This window comes from Aedes albopictus, chromosome 3, assembly GCF_035046485.1.
Source record: "Aedes albopictus strain Foshan chromosome 3, AalbF5, whole genome shotgun sequence".
NCBI classification, from domain to species: Eukaryota; Metazoa; Arthropoda; class Insecta; order Diptera; family Culicidae; genus Aedes; species Aedes albopictus.
The window spans coordinates 327,150,737-327,178,648 of NC_085138.1; the positions used below are offsets into that span (position 1 = coordinate 327,150,737).

Below are 27,912 nucleotides of genomic sequence, written 5' to 3' on the forward strand. Positions count from 1 at the left end.
TCAATGTTCATCACAGAACCTTCATGTTGTCATAAATGGCAACAGTACGGTACGAACTGCTCTCGCTGCCACTATAAACTTAATCGTTAAAGTTGGGACTGCAGAGATCAGTTGTTCGACAGGTGCCCATGTGCTCGGATGTGTGATTAAATTATTGAACAGATCTCACCGGCAAGAAAATCGTCGTCCAGAAGCAAGTGCGAAGAAAACTCGTTACCGTTTGACTAAGCCTTAGAGAAGCCAAAAAACAAGTTATGGATAACCGAACGTACATCGCAGAATCTCAAGTTGATCTCAGTGCAGTGGTAAGTTCTACGCTTGAAAATTTGTACCAAGTGAGTGTATCGTTTCGCAACATTGCTGATCAGATCAAAGAATTGCCTAAATAAATATTACCCTGCCGATCAACCAGTTTTGCGCAAAGTAAAACCCCATCAGCTGTACATTTTGCGGGAATTCCCCGAGCACGTTGGGAAAGTGTTGGCACGTGAAGTTTAGTACTTGGCAAACCCAAACGACTAAAACGTGTTTCCGATATATGGCCATCGCCACAGTGGTGTGTTCTGTTTTGATCCGGCTGTTCGCAATAGTTTGCATGCAAATAAAATGCGCGTTTAGGCGCCGTTAACAAATGCGACAAGTGATGCCGGGTCGGTATGACATGGTGTAACATCTAAGAAGAGCGACATCAATCGAAGCGATTGTGTGTAATTAGAAAATTGATTGATTGTTGAAAAGTGAGTGAACTGCAAGCCAGGATGTCTTGTTTCATATTAGTGTGAGATATCCTATGGAAGTAATTACGAAGACAAAGAAAAACTCGTTTTTATGCTTATAAAAAAATGATTTATGAAAAGCCGCCTAATGATCAACTGAAAAGCTTTTCAATAATCCGTAAAGCAGTAGCAGATATTGATGAGTCAATGCTAAAATTAGCTAAATCAATTTTATTATTTTATATTTTTATACTTTCCATTTATACTTTAGAGCCAAAATTCTGATATTCTATGAAAAAAAAAAACTGAGGTACATTAAAGTTCGATAATACTCGAAATTTTGACACCGTGCGCTGGACGCCCTATTCGGTAGCGGCGTAATCGGCCGTGAATTGCAACTTTCAAAACGTCAACACAGAATAATTTGTTCTCTATATCCAAAGTAGGTATTATCATTTCCTACCTCTGCCTACTAAGATTTACTAAGGACTGTATCGTTAATGTGTACTCATAACTTTTAAGGCTCTATATTAAAAAGACTATGCCTTATTTTGACAACTGCTCTGTGTCTATGTGTTGCTAACGTTGTAAACAAACGATAACCTTCATTAAAAGATAAAGTTTTTCCTCGAGCGGAACAATGCGAGGGTTTACGGATGAGAAGAGAAAAGCGATTGTGGCCATGTACCGCAATGAAAAATGATAATCGCTAAGAAAATCAGCAAAAGTTGAATGTATTAGGGTTTTTGTTGTCCAAAATGCTATCAAATGATTCGGTATGCATAACTCACTGAAAGACTCATCCGGACGCGACAAAAAAACAAGTGCGTCCAAGTCAAATTTGGACAGCAAAATTTGCAAAATCGTTTGAGGAAAATATTGCGACATTTGCACCCATTTAGACTCGGCCGAAATTCATTATCATCACAGTCGAATTTCACACACGACTTCGCAGCGGCTGGCATGCACAAGTTCGGTTGAGTTCAAGACAGGGGCGTCGGATGCACAACAGGTAAACAAAATAAGCTGGATTAGTGTGAAATTTCGCTGGGAAATGATGATTCAGTGGATTCTCAAATTATCACAGTAGTCTAAACATTAATGAGAAACCCAATATGTAGGAGGTATTTATCAACAATTGCGCAAAAAAGTGTAGAACGACTCTTGGTATGGTTCAGCGCGTCAACCCGAGCAGGAGAAAATAGCTGCAGAATACCAAATTCAGGTATGGAAAACCGAATACCTACAACCTGAATGAGGTATTGAAAAGCCCTGCACAAGAGGTAAAATACCTAAAATAATAACTGGAGTGTATTCTATGAATACCACGTGAATAATGACATCAGGTATTGCAATACCTCAATAATACCCGAAGATTTTCCCACACAAATGGCGGTTTTTCCATAATTGCCTAATACCTCAAGCAGTCCTCAATACCAAACCAATAACTCGTCGAGGTATTTATTGACAACGACACCAATACCTACACAATACCAAAACCTGCTATTTTCAATGCCGGGATAACCGACCAATACCTTGTCTTGGTATGATACCTGACTTTGGTATTCTACAGTTATGTACACGGAGAAAAAATATTTGTAAAAACAAACAAATTTCAGTTTAATTCAACCGGAATTCAATGTTAACTTCGGCACAAACGATAGTTTAGTTCGATTTTACTGCCTAGGGTAGTTAAAACAAACTAAAATATCATGTTGATGGATTTTCACAATCTCCAGTTATTTTTACAAATATCCATTTAAAACAACAAAAATGTTTGTTGTTCCATATGACAGCTCTGTAAATGATCATCAATATTAGTTGTTTCAAACCAAAATGTATCAGTTGAAATTACCGGAATAAAGTTCAAATTAAACGAGGCTTGGTTGTTGAATTGACCGACCAATTTGTTGTTTTTACGTTGCTTACAGCTCCCCGCTGCTCCCCCCGGGTTCTGCATTTTCTTTCTGTGATGACGTAAAATTGAAATTTCCAAATGAAGGTGTAAAATGTGTCCCATTTTATTTAAAATATCGCTAAAATGTTCAAACTTTACACTTTTTTCAACCCACTGTGCATAAGTCACAGGTGATGGATTTGTGAATTATTTAACGGGACCTTCAGAATCCCGCTAGAAGTAGAACCCTAGTAGCGAGACCACTATTATACATCCGGTCGAAATATTAATGTTTCTAGAATTCGCCTCACTGAAAAATCCGGTCTAATTCCGACACCGATTTAACGCACACGTCCTTCTTCTCATCAAACGAGTTTCGCTGTGTGGGAAAAACCGAAAAAAAAAACTCCAACTCTCACCTCCGAGCTCACCGCCATGGTGCTTGTTATGCTGGTGGGAAGAAATTGATTTCAATTTAGTAACAATGTTTTTATATCATGCAGAATATCAACCCAATAATCAAAAACTTACTTGACTCATATTTTGTCTTAATTTCCTAAAAACTTTCCTTGAAACTTTCTGATCTGAATTTATCTTTCGAGCTTGCTTACACGTACGCACACGATTACCTTCAGATGACTGGATGACTGACAAAGGCAGTTCTTGTGCGAGCGGTGTCGGCGTTACAATTTTTAAACAAACCGAGATTTTAGTTTAAAATGAACGAAATATCCGGTTGTTTGATCTCCAAATGAAAGTTTAGTTCATTTCAACCGGCAGTATTTGTTGGTTCAATCTAGTATGTTGGTTTGTTTCTTAGATTTTTAACTGGAAAGGAACAACTGGAAATCCGGTGAAAACAAACTGAATTCATGTTAGAAAATAACAAATACGTTGGTTTGAAATCACAATACTTGAGAAAACCGTGATTAGTAAAAACAACTAAATTCGTTGTTTGTTTCAAACCAAACCAAATAGTTTGAGTCAACAAAATTTGGTTTCTTTACAACCAATTTTCTGGTTTGTAAATCAACAAACGTGTTTGTTGTTTCAAACTAAACTGATTTTTCTCCGTGTATCAGTTATTCGTTCCTGCTCGGGAAGGAGCGTAATTACCTAAAGACCTACCCAAAACAGAAATGTCCAAAACGCATTTAAACTCTGGCGGATTACGTGATACCTAACTCGGGCTTGGAAACTGTACGACGATGTTTTGAGCAAAAATTACATGTGCATAATCATGGATGATGAAACGTATGTCAAATTGGACTACAAGGCACTTCCAGGGGCACAATGTTTCACTGTGAAGCGGAGCACGGATGTTAAGATTTAGTAGAAATCGATTTTTTTGCGGAAAAATTGGGAGAATGTGTTGGTTTGGTAAATAATTTGTCAATGTAGTATGAAATCGTCGCCTTTCTTAACCCTCCTGAGTATGAACGTCGGTATATGCCGGAATGAATGTCTCCAGAAACTTTTTCTGCCACTCATCTGAAAGCACAAAGGTTCTACATTATTTTGGCCGGATTTGGCATCCTACCACTATGCACGTGACTCTTTGGCTGGTATGAAGAAAACAATGTTCAATTTGTAGAAAAGACAATGAATCCTCTAAATTGCCCGCAAATAAGGCCCGTTGAGAAATAGCTAACTTTGATGAAAGGGAAACTACAGAAAAAGTATAGAGGAGCAGAGGACGTCACCAAATTCAAGAAAAACTGGGTCAACCCTGTCGTATTCCCAATCGTAATTTAACATTTTTTTCACACCACTGAACACGCCTGTACCCGAAAAACTGAAAATCTTCCTTAAAACTTCGGACACCTCCGTTCTCGCCAAAATTCGAACACTGAATCATCGAACACTCCGTTCTTGTTCGGTTGTTCGCGTTTTTCATTTCCGCTTAGCTTCCACAATCGCTCTTTGCGTTCCACGATCGTTTCCTCACGTTTCAACTTTGCGTTTTTTCTTTAATGCGTTTCGTTCCTTTTCTCCGTGTATGGAATTTTCTTGTAGTCAAGCCCTGATTCTAACCATGTCTTGAAACTACTTTACCGACGCTCATGCTGCGTGTAATTTTAGGTGTTTATTCTTCAGAGTGTTTTCGCTTATTTACTTACTGTCAAATCCGACGTCGTCTCAGTCGCTTTATTTACATTTTGTTAGTGGGTCAGTAGGTCAGCAGTTTAGGTTTGCTCCCGTGACCTAGTTTTCATCAGTGATCTATTTACCTGGCGCTATTTACTACATCTCATCTTACCTCTACTCTTTCACTGGCAAAAAACGAAAGAGTTGCAGCACATCCGAAAAAGTCGGCAGCAGTGAAGGTTTCAAGTGTCAAGTAAGTGAAAACAAAGTAACCGCCTCATTTTTAAAGCATCAAGAGTTTTGGTTTATTAAACATCAATCAATTAACACAAATTTCAATTTCGTTATCAAATTTCAATCATTCTTTTTCTTTTCCATGTATTTATTAGGGAATCGTTAGAAGAACACCCGATAAACATAGCCATCATCGAATCGCGTTGGACGTCTGATTGCTGATCGTTCACGAAGATTCCTGGAAGAGGCCGCTTCTGGAACGTCGTTTGCGGATTCCGGTTCTGGTTGATGTGACGTCTCCCCTGGTAGAATGGCTTGGCCTTCCCCGACTGCTGATTCAGTTTCACCTTCATCGCTAGTTCCGACAGGGGGAGAAACGGTAGATGTGTTGTCATGTTCCGTCTCAGGAGCTCGTTTGACTTCCCGTACGTTGCGGCTGTACTGTAATCCGGATTTGCTCATGACGACAACTTTAGCCCCTTCTCGCGCAATCACAGTGTACCGTTCATACGAAAAAGTCGGATCTACCTTGCCTTTCTTCGTCTGGGCCAACAGTACGGTATCACCTACGCCAATATCGGACTCCTTGGCTCCTCGAGTTGAATCGGCGTATTTCTTGCTAGCAAGTTTTGCTTCTGCATCCTTCTCGGCCAGGTCTTGTTGGTCCCGACAGTTAGTTTCTTGGCCGGACCACAAACTAGGAAATGTTCCCCGATATTTCCAGCCGACCATCATTTCAAACGGGGTCACGCCCAAGCGGGAATGTGGGACCAACGTATTGTGACGGTGTACATATTCACGCAGAGCCAGCCGCCAATTCCGGTTCTCAAGTTTTGATGCAGCCAGTGCCTTTATTATTCCTTGATTTTGCCGCTCAACTGATCCATTTGACTGCGGACTTAACGGGATTGCTTTTCGGATGTCGATACCCTTATCACGCCAAAACTGCGTAAACGCTGCGCTCTGAAATGGTGGTCCATTGTCGCTCTGGATGACAACCGGGAACCCCCACATTTGGAACACCTCGCACAGGGCCAGGTTAGTACTCTCGGCATCCAAGCCCTTCATCTCTACAACACTCAGAAAGCGAGAATAGGTATCGATTACCACAAGTAACTCACCAGAACCAAAATTTGGGACCGAGAGAAAATCGATTTGTAAAATTTCCCAAGGACCTTCCGGTAGCGATCGGCTGCTGAGTGGTACTGGTGGATTCCTCTTGGATAGTAAAGTACACGTTTCGCAGTTTTTCATGAATCGTGACACGTCCGTAGACATTCGCGGCCACCAGAAGAATTGCCGCATTATGCGCTTAGTCGCAACTTCGCCGACGTGTCCTTCATGTGCCAACTGCAAAGCCTTCTTTCGTAGTGAAGCCGGAAGAACGGTTTTGTCGTCTTTGAATACGAGGGAGCCAAGGGCATGTAGGTTTTTCTTTTGTGCCTCGTACCCACGGAGTTCTGCTATCCAGACCCTAGATGAAATCGCTTCCCGTACCTTCTCTAACTCCTTGTCTTCGTCCGAAGCCACTTCAATCTCACTCCAAGTCAACTGCATACAACTGGGATCCAGCGCATATAGGTAATGATTGTCCTCGTTATCATCGAATGGCCTATCTTGTTGTGATGCCGGTATCAACCTCGACAGTGCGTCCGCCACGTTTTGGTAACCGGGAACCCTCTCGATGGTAAAGTCATACGGTTGAAGCCTCAGGGCCCAGCTTTCCGCTCGAGACACCGCTCTTTTTCCCAGTCTATGGTTGGAGTTGAAAATGTATTGATTCGCCTCCGCGTCCGTCCGAATGATGAAGCTGCGACCCAGTAAATAAAACGAAAATTTTTCCACGCCCCATACAACAGCCAGGGCTTCCTTCTGAGTCTGTGGGTATCTCTGCTCAGTTGGACTCAGAGATTTTGATGCACATGCCACTATTCTCGGGATTCCTTCTGCGTTGTACTGTGCCAGAATCGCTCCTAGTCCCACCGGGGATGCGTCAACGAACAATTCAGTTCGATCGTTGAGACTGTAGAACCCCAATCGTTTGATTGTATTCAGAGCTTCTTCCCTAAAATAGTTGAACTCCTTCTCTTCATTGTCGGTCCAGTAAAATACGTCGGACGATCCAAGCGACCGAAGATATTCCGACTTGGTGGCGCGATGGGGAATGAACTTGTCCACAAAGGTGATCAACCCCAAGAAACTCTTCACTTCCGCGCATGAGGTAGGCTTACGGAAGTTTTTGATGGCCTCGATCTTTTCTTCTTCAATCATCCATCCTTCTGGAGTAAGAGTGAACCCGAGGAATGTCACACACTGGCTACCAAAAGTGCATTTGTCCTCATTCAGCTTTACGTTGTGATTTGCGAGGCATGCACGCACCGCGGCGAGGTTTTCATCATGTTCTGCTTTCGTCAACCCGAAGACTAGTACGTCATCCAGGTAATTCTTGCACCCCTTGCATCCAGCTAAGATTTTCCTTTGCATGGCCTCCTGAAAAAGGTCGGGCGCATTGCAAAGGCCAAACGGTAATCTTACGCAACGGAACATGCCAAATTCCGTAAAGAAATTGGTGAGGTGTCGCGAGTCCTCGTCCAACTCCATATGAAAAAAGGCGTTCGCCAAATCGATCCTTGAAAACCACTGCGCACCATTTAGCTCCGCAAGGATCTTCTCCATGGTAGGCATTGCGAACGGCGTACGATGTATGTACTGGTTCGGTCCTCGGAGGTCTATGACTAAGCGAATGTCATCTTTCCCTTTCGGGACAACCAACATTGAGGAGCAGAACGATGTGTCCATGCCTTCGATGACAGGTTCTATAATGTTCGCCGAGACTAGTCCCTCTAATCTCTTCTCGACCAATGGTTTGACCGCCAAGGGAATGTTCGAAAAAATGTTCCTGCACGGTGGTTTGGTCGTATCGTAGTAGATTTTCACAGGTGGAATGTTGAATTTTGGAAAGACCTGATCAGCTTGAATCGATGCGATGTCTCCAGTGTCCATGAACAGCCTATTCGTATTGTCCTCTTCCGTTTGTACCGGTACTTTAAGTCCCAGCATTAGCACGTTGTACCTAGAAGAAGTGGGTCTACCAAGAAGCGCCCGGTTCTCTTTCACGACGTAGAACTTTTCTAATAGCGTCGGTCTGTTGTCCGTAATATGAAGATATGCCTCGAATGTGGCCAGGACGTCAATGCTCTTCTCCGTCGCATATGCCTTCAACGGACGGTCACCGGCGTTTCGGATGTTGAATACTTCCCTACTGGATTCAGGGTTGGCAAGTAACTTTTCAAACATTTTCTCAGTGAAGGTGTTCACCTGCGCCCCCGAATCGATTAGGAAGATACAGAGCATACCTGCTACCTTGGCGTTTATGTACCCTTCGTCGTAATCGCTTGGAGTCGACCGAATCTAGTTATAGTATAGTAAGTTAGATTGATGTTCATATATTCTCTTTGCGACACTTACCCGTCGTACCAATTCCGCACCCGTGTGCAGTATTAGTCCTGTTTGCTCATAATCAGGCGTGTGGTATGTCTTTTCCCTGGTCTCATTCTCACTGGTCGATACGGGCCGAGACGTCTCTTCGAGTTTAATTTCCACGTGTATGGCTGGAGTTGTTCGCCCTTCGTTGAAATTCGATCGCTCAACCTATCGATAATACTCATTATGAGATCTCATAGAACATGCATTGATGGCATTTCACTCATCATATTTTTCTCTCAATTGTTTAGCATTAAAAAAATAAATCATTAGTTCTTTTACTATTATTATTATTATTTATTTTTTTTCCCATATCACATTGTCAGTGCGAGTTAAGTAGTATAATTTGCATTAAGCAAGTGAATTCAATGTATTACATACTTAGTTGAGTAGATTTAACAATCTCATGTTACTTCAAACGAATTCATTTTTTTTTAAAGTAATATAAATATACTAAAACAAATGTTAAGGAAAAACAGGTCCAGTTAATGATTGTTAACTAATAAGGACCAGATGAGTGAAATTGTCACCATTCTCATTTAACTTTCATCCAATTCACTCACTTTTCCATCATCCACAGGTACGTCTTCGAACTTCTCCACCGCTGCTACCCCTTTCGGTGACTCATCACGACTGTTTACTGAACGCTGTGATTCGGTTTTCATGGAACGAGCCTGACAAGCACGACGAATATGGCCAAGCTTGCCGCAGAAGTTGCACACTTTATCCTTGGCGCCGCAATCATCCGCCGAATGAGAAAAACTTTCACATCTCCAGCATTTTGGCATCGCTTCGCCTGATCTGTACGGCACACCGCGTGGTGCCCGCCAACCTTCTCGTGGCTTTTGCATTCCCCGTTGATACGGATGAGGCCTTGTTTGATAACGATCCATGAACCTTTGCTGACGACGGTTTGAAACGTTCCGGGTAGCTGCTTGTGTTTGAACAGGAGCATATCGATCCTGGAATCCTGACTGACGATGAAAAGGAATGCTGACCGCCGCCACCGACGCTTGATCTGTCCGTCCCCGCTTTCGCAAAACATATTCTTCGTTCAATCTTATGGACTCGATTTCCCGCACCTTATCAACGAGATCGGTGAAGGAACCCCTTTTGCTGAGCATCTTCAAAGCCGTCATACGAACCTCCTTGTGACGCGCGTGTTCTGCAACGGTCGCAACGATTTCTTCAAACTCCTTTCCTTCATCGTAGCCGCACAAACGAGCCATTGATCCGACTCTTGTAATATACGCCAAGTCGGTTTCATCCACTTTCTGGGACATCAGTGCTAGCTTCCTACGCATTAGCATGATGTCGGACCCTGATCCGAAGTAAGACTTGAGTCTTTGCATGGCGTTAGAGAACGGCCTTGTTATAACATCCGGATCGTCCTGGTGGGACTTGGTGTTCCGAAATATTTCCAGCAGTTTGATTCCTGCCTTTACTTTGAACACCGTGAACATCGTATGTTCGTCATCGATTCCGGCCAAATTCATCGAATCGATCAAGAGATCCTTCCAGAGCTCATATGTCTGTCTATGAATGTCCCCATCGTCTGCTGGTTTGCATTCCGGTACGTTAATGGATGCAACCGAGAGCTGGTTCATAGACGACAAGAATCTGGATCCCTCGCGACTGTTATCTGTCATATTTCTCCAGTTCATCCGCATTCTGTCTGCATCGGTCCCATTGCGCGTACTGGAGAACTCGTTTCCGCCATCTAGATGTAATGTGCCACCAGTACTTGACGAACCCTCTTCAGCTGCCAACTGATTCTCTTCCGCATTCTTCGAGATAGCCTGCACACCATCTGCTTCAGTTGCGTTGATCGTACTGGCGGAATCGCTTTCGTCTTCGACCTGGAATGAGCCAGCACCAGCTGTGGACCACCCATCTGTTGCCAACTGTTGGTTCCTCGTTGTTACCAAATCTTGATTCTTCTTCTTGCTTCTCTTTAGCCTTTTCGCAAGCGCCGCTGACTTAGCCTTCTCTGCCGCCAACTTTCGAGCCATTTCCAGAAGCTTAGCCTTGGTCTTCCTCTTCTTTTTCGGCTGCAGATTGTCTGAAATCGTAATAATAAAAGACCCTCAATTAGGTCAGTTATCGACTATCTTAAGCATCTCATTCAGCAATGCTTGAATATTTTCAGGTTTCATTATTATTTTAATGTCTTCTTCATCTCTTTTTTTTACCAATAAATTTATCTTCTGATTTTCTATTCCACCCATGTTGTCTTCTACATGGGAATTATGAAATAATTGCATTTTATTCCACCCATGTTTTTTTCCACATGGGAATTACGAATTTTACAAAATTGTGAAGTTTACTAATGTTTTTCCACACGGGAATTACAATTTCCGATTTTCCATTCCACCCATGTTGTCTTCTACATGGGAATTACGAAATCATTGCATTTTATTCCACCCATGTTTTCTTTCCGCATGGGAATTACGAATTTTACAAATTGCGAAGTTCATCAATGTTTTTCCACACGGGAATTACAATTTCCGATTTTCCATTCCACCCATGTTGTCGTCTACATGGGAATTACGAAATCATTGCATTTTATTCCACCCATGTTTTCTTCCACATGGGAATTACGAAATCGTAGCATTTTAATCCACCCATGGTTTTTCTGCCATGGGAATCACGAATTTACTAAAATAGTCAAATCCACCCATGTTTTCCCACATAGGAATTACGATTTTACATTCCACCCTTTTTTCCGAATGGAAATTACGAAATCGTTGAATTCTAAACCCCCCTCATGTTTTCCACCTGAGAATTTTCCAAAAAAAGTGATTCCAGTACACTCATGTTTTTTTTTTTTTTTTTTAATGGATGAACTTTTTCGAAAAAATCATTTCACATGTTTCCTCCGCATGCGCCTTCGCATGGAATAACGAAAATTTCTGAACAAATTTTTCACTATCCATATCCTTATAATTCATATTCACTTTTCCTCGTAGGATACTTACCCACCGATTGCGCCATGTCGTATTCCCAATCGTAATTTAACATTTTTTTCACACCACTGAACACGCCTGTACCCGAAAAACTGAAAATCTTCCTTAAAACTTCGGACACCTCCGTTCTCGCCAAAATTCGAACACTGAATCATCGAACACTCCGTTCTTGTTCGGTTGTTCGCGTTTTTCATTTCCGCTTAGCTTCCACAATCGCTCTTTGCGTTCCACGATCGTTTCCTCACGTTTCAACTTTGCGTTTTTTCTTTAATGCGTTTCGTTCCTTTTCTCCGTGTATGGAATTTTCTTGTAGTCAAGCCCTGATTCTAACCATGTCTTGAAACTACTTTACCGACGCTCATGCTGCGTGTAATAGGCCTTTTCATGTGACGTCTTAAATCAGCTGATTTTTCGGGCGTTTGACAGTTCTTCTATGAAGATGACACGTTCGTGTTAGCAGCTGTTGTTCAAGCTTTGTAAACAAATGCATGCACGGATCTGTCACATGAAAAGGCCTATTTTAGGTGTTTATTCTTCAGAGTGTTTTCGCTTATTTACTTACTGTCAAATCCGACGTCGTCTCAGTCGCTTTATTTACATTTTGTTAGTGGGTCAGTAGGTCAGCAGTTTAGGTTTGCTCCCGTGACCTAGTTTTCATCAGTGATCTATTTACCTGGCGCTATTTACTACAAACCCATGCAAAACCATCGTCAGAACGGTTGTTCAAAACCTTATGAAGAACACCAAGAAGAAAGTGCGAGAGGTGGCAAGATCCACGAAAAATTAAATATACACACTAAATAAATCTCAATTTTAATGGTGACGCAATTGATTAAATTGACGTAATTAATTGTGACAAAACCAAACATATAACTTATTTATGTGTCTTTTATGATGCGAACGTGAAACGCAACATTTTCAGATTTATATTCCACTAGTTTTAGATGATTTCCCACAAAATTCAACAATGGCACTTATTTTCCAGTTCTCTGCGCCACAAAATTACATGACTAATAACACAACATGTGTTTACGGACGGTGAAACGTCAAACGTCGTTCGAAGCAATTTGTGATCGGTCGAAACATCTTCAAATGGATTGTGAAAATCAAGATGTTTATAAGGAAGGTGTTAGCGTATAAGCAGTAAGTGGATGCGGGGAGTGCGGCACACTGCGGGGGGATGGAGGTGACAGCCGGCCAGTTTGTTTATGCTGCAGAACGCTACAGAAGCGTTGCTGCGCCGCATCGGCAACAACATTCTCAACACGGATAACCAATGTTGACATATTTCCATGGCACTCATAAAATGAGTAATATTCCCCCAGGTTCAAAATTTGCTCGTGCTCCCGCATTTGTGTTAATTATGAATACAATGGTGATTTCTTAACCAAAAGAGATTGCTTTGCCGAAAATATTGCAAAATATTTGCGTGAGTGGGTGTACGAGCTAATTTGCAATCCGTGTAAGTAGGAAACACTCGATGAGTGTCATGGAGTTAGTCCGATTTTAGTGCTGAGAAAGTTGAGCGTGCATGGTTTCTGTGGGGTTGCTACGTTGCTAGGGCTGAAAGTTTTTGTTTGTCATCTCCCTAGTGAAAAAAATTGAATACAAACTTGCCAGCTGTCGTTAGGTTTTCCAATATGGCGGATGGTGGAATCTGACATATTGGATTACCTTCCTTTTACTTACCTTGGTGAAAATAGTGCATCGTCGTAAATCAAAGTGAGAAAAAGGACAGCGAGTGCCATGGCCTGCTGCAACCTGCCGGAACATCTTAGCCAGCATCATACAATAGCGGAGCAGCCAATTGCGGAAGAAGCTGGAAGAAGCCTTCTCGTATTGTGTGGCAAATTTGAAGTGCAAAAATAGAAAAGACTTTGCACTTGTAATACGGTTATGATTATTGCAGTGGTATATGAACGAATAAAGATGGTTTCAATGAGATTTATTGTTTTCTTTTAACCTTGTGAAGGACCAGGGTGGCGAGTACTGGGTATCCACAGTGGAAAAAGTGAGGTTATGTTGACAACACAGAAGCTGTAAAATTACATGAAAACGGTTCGAGTAAAAATAAGATCGAACTTAATTCCGTGTCATTTTGCTCGCTGTCATATGTCGGCGTAAAATGACACAAAATTACAAAATTTTTTCGTAGTGTGTACAATGATGTCATGGGATTTTCTGATGGTCAATAAACAATATAATTGTTGGGCTTCGAGGCCGTGCGGTTGGGGACGGCAGTCGTCTAGACGTATCGTAAGCTTCGGAGTGTGGGTTCGATTCCCGCTCCAGTCGGTGGAAACTTTTCGTCAAGCGAAAAATTCATCACTGGGCCACTGGGTGTTCTGTGTGTTGTCCGTTGTCTAATGTAAGTAATGTGTTCAGTCTGTGCAGCCTTCGGCTGAAGACGGTGTGAATTGTCTTTTATAATTGAATTTAATTTACAAAATCAATAAAACATTTTTAAATACAGCAATTTTCAGGTGTACTCATAATTAACGATGCAGTCCTTACAGAACGAAAGCAAATCAAGGGTTTTAATGAAAACAATCCCTACGAGAATTGGCTTTTTAAGCGATGTTGAGATAATTCCATATTCTGAATCTGCACGCCAAACTGAGCCGAAATCCAAATTTTCATGAATTTTGGAGCCCGGGAACCTATTTAAAAACCAATTTGAAGTTTGTATGGGAGGGATTTGTCGAATCACCCCTCGTCGGATTTTGTACTGGGCGGAGCTGTCAAGCAGTTGCCCAGCTGTCAAAAGGTGATTTGAATAAATCTTCTTGAAATTGATTTTAGGTATCAAAACGAAGTTCTAAAAATCTGGAAAAAAATCATAGAGGCTTAAAAAAAGGTGCTCTTTTGTTTAAAAATATAAAATCATTGAATTTTTCTAAATTTAAAAACCCAATTACGCCATAAATTTTTGAGAGAATCTTTGAATGAAATCGAGGTAACCATGGTTTAAAAATTATAAATGTGACAAATATTTTGTGGTTTTCATTCTAGATAAAGGAAAATATCAATCAAAGGACTAATAAGAATCAATGACCGAAGGATCAAGGAGTTGCTTAGAAATTACTTCTCATATTCTTCTAATAATTCCTCAACAAATACCGTAAAATAGTAATGCGGATAAAACTCCTGAGTGTAATATTATTACGGCTTATTATAAAATTATTGCAAGAAATTTTTTTTTATGAGAACCTCCAAATATACCTCCAGGAATTCCTAAAATATTTCATTCAATATTTTTCCAGGAAATCATCTAGCACTCTTTGAGATATTCCTCCAGCTGTATGTTTATATATTCCTCCAGTTTTCCCTTAAAAATCAATTCGTGTAGAAAACAGATTGAAGAGGAGTTCGTCTAACAATTTCTTCATCAGATATTGCTCCAGTTATTATTTCAGTAATTCCTCAAGAGATTCTTGTAGGAAATTCTCAAGAGGTTCCTCCGGGTCAGGGATACCATATATACAGATTTATCTGTATTATACAGATTTTTCAGCATCCGTACGGATTTAGTTTTATATAAAATACAGATTTTTAAGCTATTTTATTTTTGTATGGGATACAGATTTTTGAAAACAGTGATACAGATTAAAAAACAACTGGCATCTCTACTCCGGGTATTCAGGAGATTATCGGATATTCCTCCTGGAGAAACTTCATATACTTCTCTTGGGAGTTACCAGAACCTATCTTCAGGGATTCTTCCAGAAATTATCTCGAGAATTTTACAGGAATTCTTAAAGAGATTTTTCAATAAATTCTTTCCCTTCAGTCCCTTTAGTTTTTTTTTGGTGTTTCTCCAGGAATACCTCAAGATTTTTTTAATTACTGCAGAGCACTTTTCAGTTTTTCAGGCAAAAATCAATTTCTTTAGAAATTATTCTGGTAATTTCTTCAAGATTTTTCCAGATTTGTTTAAATTTCTGCTGTTTAATTTTTCTAAAAACATTCCTCTTGTTTTTGTCCACTAATACCTTCAGCCAGTTTGCAAGAAGTTCTTCCAAGAAATCTCCAGGAACTCTGCCAGGGTTTGCTTCAGAACTTCCTGCAGGAATCCCTCTAGAAATTTATTGAGACATGGCATGTATTCATGAATTCCTTCAGTATCTTTGACTGCAATTTCTGCACGAATTGATTTAGATTTTTTTTCCAAGATTCTTTCAGAAAATTGAATTCTCTCCAGGAAATTCTTTGGAAATTGTTTAAGGAAACCCTTGAATAATTTCTCCAGTATAAATTATGAAATTTCATAAAATACTTCTGTTAAAATCTGAAAGATTTTTAAATGTATTTTCGAAGGAATCTCAGGAGATATTTCTGAAGCAACCGCATGTGAAATTCCAAAAAGAAACCTTCAAGAGGTTTCAGTTAGGCTTGATTCCTGGAGGTATCCATGGAAAAATTTCCAAAAGTAACGCTGAAATGAAAAAAAAAATGACTAAAATATCAACGCGCACTGAAACGTCAAAAATTAGCAATAGCCAATAGGGTCTTGTACCATTTGGGCAGGCGTACCTATTTTGGGCACTTGCCACTATAACTAAGTCAATTTCAAACCGATTGATTTGAAATTTTGTATAGAGTTAGGCACGTACAGTATCTAACTCTGTACAAAAATTCAAATCAATCGGTTTGAAATTGACTTAGTTATAGCGGCAAGTGCCCAAAATAGGTACACCTGCCCAAATGGTACAAGACCCTATCTCACAGAAATAATAATAAAAACTATCAAAGTCTTTGACAACAGAGAGATCTTCCTTCTTTTTATCATCTGCACAAGAAACTATTGAAAAATATCCATAGGATTGCCAGTTATTCAACAAAAACCGAAATTTTTATTGCTCCACCCATACAAAGTGTTAGACGATTTTGATCAAGTTTATTGCTTATTTTTAATTTTTAATTGAGCGATAATATAGCTGCCAAAAAAAATATTAAGATGAATTTCTGAAAAAAAAAAATAAATCTGTGGAAAATTTTCTAAAGAAATCCCTTTTATGAAGAATTTTTTAAGTTACCTTGATATCTTGTTGGCTACAAAGTAACTTTACTCCAACGCCGAGCGTATAGTAGAGCACCATCTTCGTCGGTCTTGGGCGATGTTCCTCCAGTTTCCCCGAACGTGTAAGGATCGTAGATATTCTTCAACCGCGTGCAGCCAGCGAGTTCGCGGCCACCCACGAAGTCGCCTACCTCTACCGGGTTCTCTCTTGAATATTGTTTTCGCTATTCTTTCTTCCGACATTCGCACTACGTGTCCAGGCCACTGAAGTCTGTCGTATTTTATACGTTGCACAATATTCGCATCTTCGTACACTTGGTACAACTCGTGATACATGCGTCTGCGCCACACTCCATTTTCTTGTTTCCCACTGAGAATTGTCCGCATCACTTTGCGCTCAAAAACTCCAAAAGTTTTTCAGTCTACCTTCTTTAATGTCCACGCTTCGTGACCGTAGAGGGCAACCGGAAGAATCAGCGTCTTATACAGAGCGAATTTTGTTTGCGTTTGCAAGTTACGGGACCTAAGCTGGCTACGCAATCCGTAAAAGGCCCTATTCGCAGATGCAATACGCCTTTTCACTTCACGAGAAACGTCATTGTCACATGTCACAAGTGTTCCAAGATAAACAAATTTTTTAAAAACTTCAAACACATCCCCATCAATTCTGTCTCTACCCGCTATCATGTCCTTCGTTTTGGTAGAGTTAATCGTCAAGCCTATCCTCGCTGTCTCTCTCTTCAGAGGAGCATAAGCTTCCTCCACTGCCCTACGATCGATGCCGATGAGATTAATATCGTCCGCAAAATCGAGGAGCATGTGCGACCGTGTGATGATAGAGCCATTCTCCTGCACGCCTGATCTCCTAATCGCTCCTTCAAGTGCAATGTTGAACAATAAATTTGAAAGAGCATCCCCCTGCCTCAGTCCATCCAAGGTTACAAACGACGTAGACACTTCGTCCGCGATCCGAATACTTGATTTTGATCCATCCAGCATTGCGCGTATCAGCCTAATTAGTTTCGCCGGAAAACCATGTTCTGACATTATTTGGACGGGCTTGGTGGTCTAGTGGCTACCGCTTCTAATTGATAGGCAGAAGGTCATGGGTTCAATCCCTGGCCCGTCCGTTTGCTCCTACTTTGTATCTTTCTATATATTTTCTCTCTGCTCTCTATATATACAACTCATGTATATTCACATGTTCATAGCCATCGCTAGAACAGAAACGGATTGAAAAAGCCTTCCAAACCTTCACAGCACAGTATCTCAATCCTATTAGAAACCGCCTACAAGTTATGTAATCAAGCGAACTGTGCCGCACATCTTCAAAATAATAAAACACGTAATTCTATCTCCTTACCCTGGTATACACACACCAATGTGTGAACCTTCTGCCAACCAAGTCCCACCAACACTCCGACATCCGCATGAATTTGTGTTGGCGCAGAGGTATATTCGGTCAGATGTGGATATAAACGATTGCAATCATCACTTCCTTACCCTTTCCCACATTGACCTGCAACCTGACGTGGCAGGCGCCATTGTCGCCTAAAAATAGAAGATCACCAACGCTCACACACTGAAGATGCCTGCTTAGTCCCCGGCAGAAATCTCATTGCTTCATTGTGTGAGTGTAGCTGGTCTGGCGGTACTGGAGTAGCATCTACGGGCGGTCAATCAAGCTCAAGTTCAAGCTCAATACCATGTTCTGACATTATTTGCCAAAGCTCATTTCTTTTCACTGAATTGTACGCTGCTTAAAACTCAATGAACAGATGGTGAGTCTGCAAGTAATCTTCCCAAAATTGTTCTAGGATCATCCACAGGATAAACATTTGATCCGTCGTTGATCAACCCTCACGAAAACCAGACTGGTATTTGCCGACGAAGGACTCCTCAAGAGGTCGCAGGCTGTTGAACAGGACACGCGACAGTATCTTATACGCCGAATTTAAAAGGGTAATCGCTCTGTAATCGGCACACTCCAGTTTGTGCCCTTTCTTGTAGATTGGGTATATGAGGCCATCCAATCAGCTGGTGGGCAATTCTACACCCTCCCAAATCTTTATAATAATCTGGTGGATTGATTGATGTAGCTGCTCGCTTCCGTGCTTAAGAAGTTCAACCGGGATCTCGTCCTTCCCAGCAGCCTTGCTGTTTTTCAGCTCCTTAAGGGCCTTTTTAACCTCATCCAGTGTTGGTGGTTCCACTGCTTGACCGTCATCCATTATGTTAATCCTGTTCCTGGGTGCTCCTTCGCCGCTACCATTCAACAAATCTTCCAAGTGCTGCTTCCACCTGGCTGCCACATTTTTTTTTGTCTGTCAGCAAATTTCTCTCCCGGTCATTGCACATAGCGGGCACTGGCGCAGTCCTGTGCCGCGCCAATAACAATTACATAAAACCACCGCATATCGTTCCTGTCAATACTGGTTACTCATGGAGTTTCATGAGATATTTCTAAGGAGATTCCTGAAGCAGTTTTAGAAGGAATCCGTGGAGGAATTTATGATGCTATCCTTTGAAGATATTTTTTTAATCCTTGGAATATCTGAAAGAATTCCTGAAAAATTCCTGAAATTCTAGAAGAAGTTGCTGAAGAAATTCCTGGAGGAATACTTGGAAACACCCTAGGTGGAATTCCCATGAGAATGTTTAATAAATATTTAGGAAAAGTCCTGAGGCAACCACTTAAAAAATTCCTGGAAGATATTCTGAAACAATTCCCGCAGAAATTTAGATTAATCATTAAAGAAATGTCTGTAAGAATATCTGGAGAAACACTTAAACTCTGCAAAGGTTTCAAGAAAATCTCACGATAATAACTAGGAATTATTTCAGAAGAAATTTCAGAATTTATTAACGAATCTGAATAGAAACTCTTAAAGTAGGTTTAAATCCTGTTGAAATTTCTGAGGAACTACTTGGAGGAATACCTGGGGCAACTTGTGAAGGAATTTCTATATAAATTTCTGCAGAAATCTTCAGAGAAATACCTGCTGCAATGACTGAAAAAAAAAACATAAATGAATATCTGAACGAATTCCTGGAGATATTCATGAGATAATTTTCAATAATATCCTTGGAGAAAGTCTTGAAGATATTTCTGGAGGAGTTCGTGGAAAAAGATATCTTTACGCATTACTAAAGGAATCCATGGAAGATTATTTGAAGAAACCACTGGCGGAATTTCTGGAACCCCTAGAGTTTTTTTTTTTAATCTGTATTAACGAGATTTTTAGCCCTAGGCTAGTTCATCTCGGGACCCACGCTTTACTTCCCTTCCGAAGGAAGAGGTTTGTCGGGAGTGGGATTCGATCCCAGGTCCTCGGCGTGATAGTCAAGTGTTCTAACCATCACATCAGATCCGCTCCACACCCCTAGATTTACATCTGAAGACATCCCAGAACAATTTTTTGAAGGAACCACTGGGGAATTTTCATTGAGTGCAAGGTATTTAGAGTACATAGCTCCAATTTTCTCGTGCACAAATTTAGAGAGATTGCCGGGGCCCATGGCGTAGTGCCTACACGTTCACTTCATAAGAGGATGGTCATGGGTTCAATCCCAGCCCCGGCACTTGCAATTTTTCGTCAGTTGCTCTTCCATCCGAGAGCGGCTGACACCTGACGCTTTTCTGAGCATTTGCGCTAACGGACACGGAAACTTGGATATCGGCTAACGGCTACTCATAATGGACCCCCAATCAGACTGAAAAAGGAACAAGAGCCACACATCAACATCCTCGTGCTCATCATTCTATCATGGGCTGGGTGGAAAAGTAACAGCAGCGCAAAGGCAACCAGTTCGATATAGTAGAATTAGAATAGAATACATTAAGGCACTGTACAAAGTGCCCTATAGTGTACAAAAGAACTGTAGATTATGTTGGGTGGTTAAAGAATAAAAAAAATAATCTAGAAAACCGCTAAACGTTTCTGACTGAAAATGTAACTTGATGCTTACTTCCGCACAGTAAACAATGAGTTACATTTTCAGTCAGATCCGTTTGACGGTTCTCTAGATTTGTGTTCGAGAAAATTTGAGCTGTGTACTTTAAATACAGGGGATAGACAAAATGATCGGGGCAGGCAAAATTTTCCCCTCTCAAAAAAATTTCAAATAGCTGTAACTTTTCGAAAAGTGCATCAAATATTCTCAAATTTTCACTGTATGTTGATCAACTATTTGTGTATCAGTGGACAAAATTTGAAAAAGATCGAACTATTCTGCACAAAGTTATAAAGATTCTAAAAAAAAAGCTATACTTATCCGATAGCCAACTTTGAGCTGTTATATCTCCGGATTCAATGAACCGAATGCAATGAAATTTTGACCATTTATAACTTATATAGCTTATAGAGCTTTGAAAAACTTTTGACATAACTGAAAATTCTTAACACGGAAGAAAATTATAACGATTAGATTAATTTTCTAAAAAAACACCAAATTTTCCCTCTGATTGCCTTGAATACAGATATGTTTTGAAAGAAAGTAACAACATGGGCGGTAATTCATTGAAAAAGTAATGGGATGCATATTAATAATAGAACAATTTACTAAAAAATCGTAAAATTTATGAAACCGCTATAACTTTTTCTCTCGGTAATAATTTCAAGTTAAGTCAAACGTTTTTCAGAGCTCATCATATAAGTCATAAATGGACAAAATTTCATTGCATCCGGTTCATTGAATCCGGAGATATAACAGCTCAAAGTTGGCTATCGGATAGTTCTACCTTTTTCTAAAATGCTTATAACTTCGTGCAGAATAGCCCGATCTTTTCCAAATTTTGTCCACTGATACACAAATAGTTGATCAACTTACAGTGAAAATTTGAGAATATTTGATGCGCTTTTCGAAAAGTTACAGCTAATTGGACATTTTTTGAAAAGTGAAAATTTTGCCTGTCCCAATCATTTTGTCTATCCCCTGTACCTTGTCCTTAAAAAGTTCCTATTCTAAGTTTTCGATAGATTCCATGGAAGAAGAAACTCTTTAAAACAAATCTGCAGATGTGATCGGAGGAAGCCTTGAAGAAATTTATTGAAGAATTGCGGACAGAATTTATGAAGGAAGAATTCCTGAAAAAAAAAAACTTGGATTACTTAATACATGAATTTCTGGAGTTATTTCTGAAGGGAGAACGTCCATAAACTACGCTATGGTTCGGGAAGGAGAGGGGGGTTAAGCAAAGTGCGACAACTTAATACATACATTCACAAATAATTGTACAGTTTTGATTTTCTGAGGAAAAAACGCTGTAAGAAGCCATGGATGGTTTTCTGAAAGAAACCCCTGATAAAATTTCTGAAATAATCCTTGGAGGAAATTCTTAAGCGAGGATGGTTTTCTTGAAGAATTCTTGGTGAAATTTATAGAGACTCCTCTAGAGAAATTTCAGAAGAAAATATTGGTGGAATTTCTAAAAAAAAAACATGTATTTTTTTTTTGAAGGAATCCGTGGAAAATGTTTTGAATGAAATATTTGGATGTCAAAATTTCCTCTGAATTCTTCTGATCACAGTTCGGTCAAACCGCATTTGGCCAGATGGCATTCGGCCAAGTGGCTTTCGGCTAAACGACATTCGGTCAAATGACCGGACACCCTCCTAAGAGATATGCCAAGAACGTGTAGGGAAATGTGCTTGTGGATCTCATGAGAATACTGCCAAGAATTTTGTTGATAACCCTTAAGAATTTAAAAAAAAACTCATTTAGTACTTTTGAAGAAAAAAAAATAAATGAAACGATGAATTTTTTGGAGGACCTTCTAAAAGTTACAAATTAAAACTTCTAAAATTAAAAAGAAATTATTAAAAAAAAATATTCTAAACGATTCATAAAAGATCTCAAATAGCGTCAAACACTGCTATTAGGTCTGAACAGGTAGTTCGTAAAGTGCTGGCGAGAAAACAACATTTTCCGTCATTTTCTCATCGGAGTGGGAAATATTGTTCCGTGACGAGAAAAAATATGAGCAGCGATGGCGGCGCGGCGCAGCGGCGCACACGTCTAATCCCTAGGAAGGATAGCCTATGATTAAAAGAAGTAAATATCTCTGCTGATCATATTAATAGCTAGAATGCTACCCAGAGTCTGGCCAGCAAATCTGTTATGAGTGTGAATATAGGGATTTCACTGGAAGTTACTGTCGGTGTTTCAGTAAGAAATTATTCGGGGATTCTATATTTTTTTACATAAGTTTCACTACAAGATTCCACCTCATTGTCTTCAAGAATTTTTTAAGTAATCATGTAAGTGTTTGGGTTTTCTGGAAAAAATCTGTAGATTGTCTTGATTCCATCAAGATTCCCAAGTAATATTTCAAGTTTTATACTTCTTTTTTAGCACTTTTCACGACCAATTTCGAAAATGTTGTATGAACGAAAGTCTACGAGGGGGGGGGGGGGGGGGGGGTTCTGAGATTACCAAAGTTGAGTCTACGTAGTTTATGGACAGAGCGAGGTATTCAAAGCAACTTTAAAAGTGGCAACAAGTTAAAATATACTTTGGATTAAATGAACGCAATATTATTAGAAATGTTTTATTGTACAAGCATTTTTTTTTAGATTGAATTTTGGGAAAAAAGTAAATAGAGTAAATAAATACAATGAACATTTAAAGATCTGAAACATTTCAGTCAGATTACGGTTGGAGTTATGGAGAAGACATACGATTGGGAGAAAATGTTGAACTGTTGTGGCTTTCTCAGTCTAAGAGCATTGAAACGGCTAGTTTGACATAGCCCGACGTTTCGGTCCCGTGTATTGGACCTTTTTCAAGGGATAACTAAAACCGGTATGCAACATTAGAGCAAAGATACATTACATTTAACATACGCAGTCAACCGTCTCTCGTTATGCGGTTTTTGAATGCAGTTTGAGAGTTGGAGCTTCTTGTAAGGCCCTAATTTGCACAAAAAAAAATCTTATCAAAAATGCTAAATACATCAAACTGACTATCTACATGGTTACAACTATCATCGGCTCATATTTATCATTAAACACCGACATTTTTTTTTATAATTTTTGGGACACAGCGAGCGACATACATTTATCTGTATCAAACTGTAGGTTTGAATTCGGTGGGCGTAAAGTGAGTGGCTGCGTCTAATGGGAGACTCGACTGTACACTACACTGAAGTTTTTTACGCGTTTTTTTACGTGGCCCGTCCCAAAAAACCGCGTTATTACAAAAACCGTCGTAAAAAAAAACCACGTTATTACAAAAACTGTCGTAAAAAAAAACCACGTTATTTCAGAAACCATCGTAAAAAAATCCGCGTTTTTTTTTTCAAAAACACGCGTTAAATAGTCAGGACCACATCTACCGTGACTTGACTTTTTACGACATTTCTTGAAATAACGCGGTTTTTTTAAGACGGTTTTTGAAATAACGCGGTACCATTACCGTCGTAAAAAAAAACTTCAGTGTATATTATTGGATTCGAAGGCATTGTTTGGAGGGATTCATTTTTCCATTTTTATTTGAATGGAACTTTGCCGCTAGTCCTTCATGCTCCTGAGATATTTTTACCATGTTCCAATTTTACAAAATCTCAGATTTAAAAAACAGAAATCAATGTCATACATAGGATGTGAGAGTCAAACAGAAAGCATTTTTCAAAAATAAAAAATAAATAAACAAAGAATTCTGCATCGCGCTTCTTTGTAGCTCGTAAAAAACAAAGCAATATCCCGCGCATACGACCTTACCCCAACTTATTGTCGTCGAATGTGCCTGCCAAACAGCACTGATAACGAATGATAAAACGCATTGTACGTACCTAGTATAATGCAATTCGCCGACACTCACCGCTAATCTTTTCCTATTTAACTTTCTTTGTTTCGCAGACCCACAGTAATAATGCATTGGATGCAACTGCCGCAAACGGGAATGGTGCGGTGGCCAAGAAACCATCCCCGGTCCGAGACAAATGGGGAAAAGATGTAGAGTTCATGTTGTCCTGCATAGCCTATTCGGTGGGCTTTGGAAATGTGTGGAAGTTTCCGTATACTGCCCTCAAGAATGGAGGAGGAGCTTTCCTGATCCCTTATTTGGTGGTGTTGTTCCTCGTGGGGAGACCAATCTACTATCTGGAGATGGTGATGGGTCAGTTTTCGAGTCGAGGTGTGGTCAAGATCTACGATCTGAGTCCTGCCATGAGGGGTATAGGGGTGGCGCAATCAATCGCTATGTTTATTGTAATGACGTACTACACCCCGGTACTGGCGATCACCTTCCGCTATCTGGTGGCGTCGTTCAATGCCGCACTGCCGTGGGCCAAATGTGATCCTTCGTGGCCCAATTGCGTCGATTCAGACTTCGTTGGGCAAATCGTTTTCAACTCGAGTATTAAACCTAAAGCTTCCGCAGAACTATACTTTCAGTAAGTGAGAGATTGTAAAATTTCCGATCTATGACTAACATTTGAACATTTTCCAGAAATTCTGTGATGCATCAAAACGGATCTCTGTACGAGGGGCTTGGACTCCCTGACTGGAAGCTGGTGCTTTGTCTGCTCTTTGCATGGTTGTGCGTTGCAACCATTTTGATAAAAGGCATTAAAAGTTCCGGAAAGGCATCCTACTTCCTGGCCATCTTTCCGTACGTGATCATCTTGATTCTGTTCGTCCACGCGTGCACTCTAGATGGGGCATTCAACGGAATTTTGTTTTTCCTAACGCCACAGTGGGATCAATTGCTGAACGTAACGGTACGTTATAAATCAGTCGCACCTACTAGTGTGGCCTGAAGGTATGCAACCGAACTAACATTTGTTTGATTTTACGTTTTAGGTATGGTATGAAGCAGTAACGCAGTGCTTTTTCTCGCTTTCGGTGTGCTTTGGCGGGATCATCGCCTATGCCTCGTTCAACAACTTCTCCAACAACGTGTACAAGTAAGTTAAAATTTATAGTCAGTAGTTATAGTCAAATGGTATTTGGCAGTTCAATATTGGCTAAACCACTAGTACTTTACTTTTTATGTAATAATTTGAAATTTATGTGTATTTTGTTATTTTAAACTCATAACAAGAAATCACAGTGTTCGTTGGTATCTAATTTATTAGGGTTCGTTCTTTATATTTTTTTGTCATAAGATTGTAAAATATTTTGGCAGTGTTATTTTCCAAACTGATCATATGTTTCTGTTCTGCAACATCGTTTTATGTACCGTGACATGAAATTCTAATATTTTTTTAAATTTTCTTCCTATTTTTACATTTAACAGGAAAGTGAGCATCTTTCTCTAATACTATTCTTTCAAAACTTTTTATTTACTCTGGAATTTGACACCTTTCACTTGATCCGTTATTGCAATGGTGATCGAGCATGCACAAGTTGTCAAATTTTAGAGCGGTCAAATTCCGGAAGGGTTTTACCACAGATAACAAATCTCAACCGTAAACTGAAAAGAAAACTATCTGTTCGACATTATTAAACTGGACAAAGAATCTTCAAGAATTGAGTCCCTGAAGATGGTTTCAAGTGTGACCGAAACGTCGGAAAAGATTAAATAACTGTATTTAAGTTTTATTAAGACTGAAAAGTCAGTTTCAAGTTAAATTCTATTATCCGAAAGCTGATGTTTCAGTGCTACAACGTTTATCGAGATACACAACTGCTAACTCCATAGAAAACCACGAAGCCAAATAAATCACTTGTCGATAGTTTAACTTTTAATGATTTCCGATTAGATTTCAATTTGTTGGGGAAAATAAAGCTAACCACAATTATCTACCGTTTCTTAATAGTTACAACAGCAATCTCTGCTATTGAGCAATTAAATGTCTTCTTATTTGCTATCACTGTAACCGCTTCATCTTCTCTCCAACTCTCCTCCCCCAGGGACGCCATCATCATTTCCTGGCTGGACACCTTCACGTCCATCATTGCCGGGTGCATTGTGTTCGGCGTGATTGGAAACCTGGCATACGTCACCGAGCAGCAAGACATCCAGGAGGTGGTCAAAAGTGGCGCTGGACTGACGTTTATGACCTATCCGGACGCGATCGCCAAGTTCGACTGGCTGCCGCAGCTATTTTCGGCGCTGTTCTTTCTAATGCTGTTCATCGTCGGGCTGGGCAGTAACCTGGGCGTGACGACCAGCATTGTTACGGCGATTAAGGATCAGTGCCCGGAGTTGAAGAACTGGCAGGTTGTGTCGGCGGTTGCCGTGGCTGGGTTTTCTTTTGGGATTGTGTATCTGACGCCTGGAGGATTGGATTTCCTTGATATTTTGGATTACTATGGTGCTAAGTACGTTACGTTGACGTTTGCCGTGCTGGAACTTGCTACGCTGGCGTGGATCTACGGTGTGGACCGCATCTGCAGGGATATCAAGTTCATGCTGGGCATCGAGACCAGCTTGTTCTGGAGGATCTGCTGGGGAGTTGTGACGCCTTTGGTAACCGTGATCATTTTGCTGTTGAGCTTCATTGATTACGAGGCTTTTAAGGTTCCCGTAGGATACAACAGTAAGAACCAACAAGAATAATCAACAATCATCAGTTATTAACAGTATCCGCTATCCTTTCCAATTCACAGTTCTCGGTTGGTTTATCTACATTGTGGCCGTCCTCCAGCTACCCGGCTGGGCGTTGTACGCCACCACACGGAGCAGCTCGAAAACACTAGACTCGTGGTGGGCCTCGTTGAAGAAATCGTTTCGCCCACTGCCCGAATGGGGTCCAGAAGAGGTGCAGACGCGGCTACGCTACCAGGAGGAAGTGGAACAGTACGAGGCTACGGTACCGCGAGATCGCAATGTTATGGATTGCGTCAAGCGGAAGTTGTTTAGTTGATCAAATACTCAGTTGTGTTTTAGTGGAATTAGTTCATAGATATCGATTAAGGCGTACTAATAAATTAGGCATTCATTTCGTAAACGGCCAATTCGACACTGAATAATACTTATTAGACAGGGTATTGGTTCCCCTACTAAGCATGTGACTCCTACTTTCATCCTACGAAAAACAAAGGACTTTGTATTTTTTGTTGGAAGTGAGCACGTATGAAAACGAAAAGAACGGAATCAATTGGTGCCGTTATCGATTGTTTTCTAATAGCGTGAATTTGGGAGAGTGAGATTAGTGTTGGCACACATCCCCCATATGAATTTACAAGAAGCAATTGTTTGTAATTCTAACATATATAGTTTTCGTTCATGTGTTCTAGTTATTTAAATTTAAATGAAATAAATAATTTAGTCGTTGTTTAAGATTTTGAGTGTGACTTCATTTTCAGATATCTCTGGCGCTCATCATCCAGCGCATTCTATTCTAGTCTAGAGGATTATTCCACGAAGATTGCCATATAAATGCCAAGTAAATATTTCCCATAAAAATTCAATGCTGTCGATTCTGTTTTTTTTTGCTTAGCAAATATCTAGTGCTGTTATAGTAAAATTAGAGCTGTTTACTCAAGGGTTCCAAATTTCAGCAATAGTGCACCTTCTGTATATTACTTGGATGACTTTTTCTAATCTCGACGATTATTT

At 40.2% G+C, this 27,912-nt stretch overlaps 1 protein-coding gene across 1 annotated transcript; it reads left to right on the forward strand.

Moving 5' to 3' along the window:
* LOC109426936 (sodium-dependent nutrient amino acid transporter 1) lies at positions 1-27,635 on the forward strand. The gene is made up of 6 exons (XM_019702502.4): positions 1-305; positions 24,264-24,799; positions 24,856-25,126; positions 25,209-25,312; positions 26,262-26,890; positions 26,961-27,635. Exons 1-6 carry the CDS (start codon positions 255-257, stop codon positions 27,215-27,217), a joined length of 1,848 nt encoding a protein of 615 aa, XP_019558047.3. The 5' UTR covers positions 1-254; the 3' UTR covers positions 27,218-27,635.
* Positions 27,636-27,912: the final 277 nt, after the last annotated feature.

Coding starts and splice junctions, on each gene's coding strand:
- LOC109426936 (XM_019702502.4), top strand. CDS start 255: ATGGATAACCGAACGTACATCGCAGAATCTCAAGTTGATCTCAGTGCA. Junction 306..24,263: donor AAGTTGATCTCAGTGCAGTG/GTAAGTTCTACG, acceptor TTTGTTTCGCAG/ACCCACAGTAATAATGCATT. Junction 25,127..25,208: donor ATCAATTGCTGAACGTAACG/GTACGTTATAAA, acceptor TTTACGTTTTAG/GTATGGTATGAAGCAGTAAC.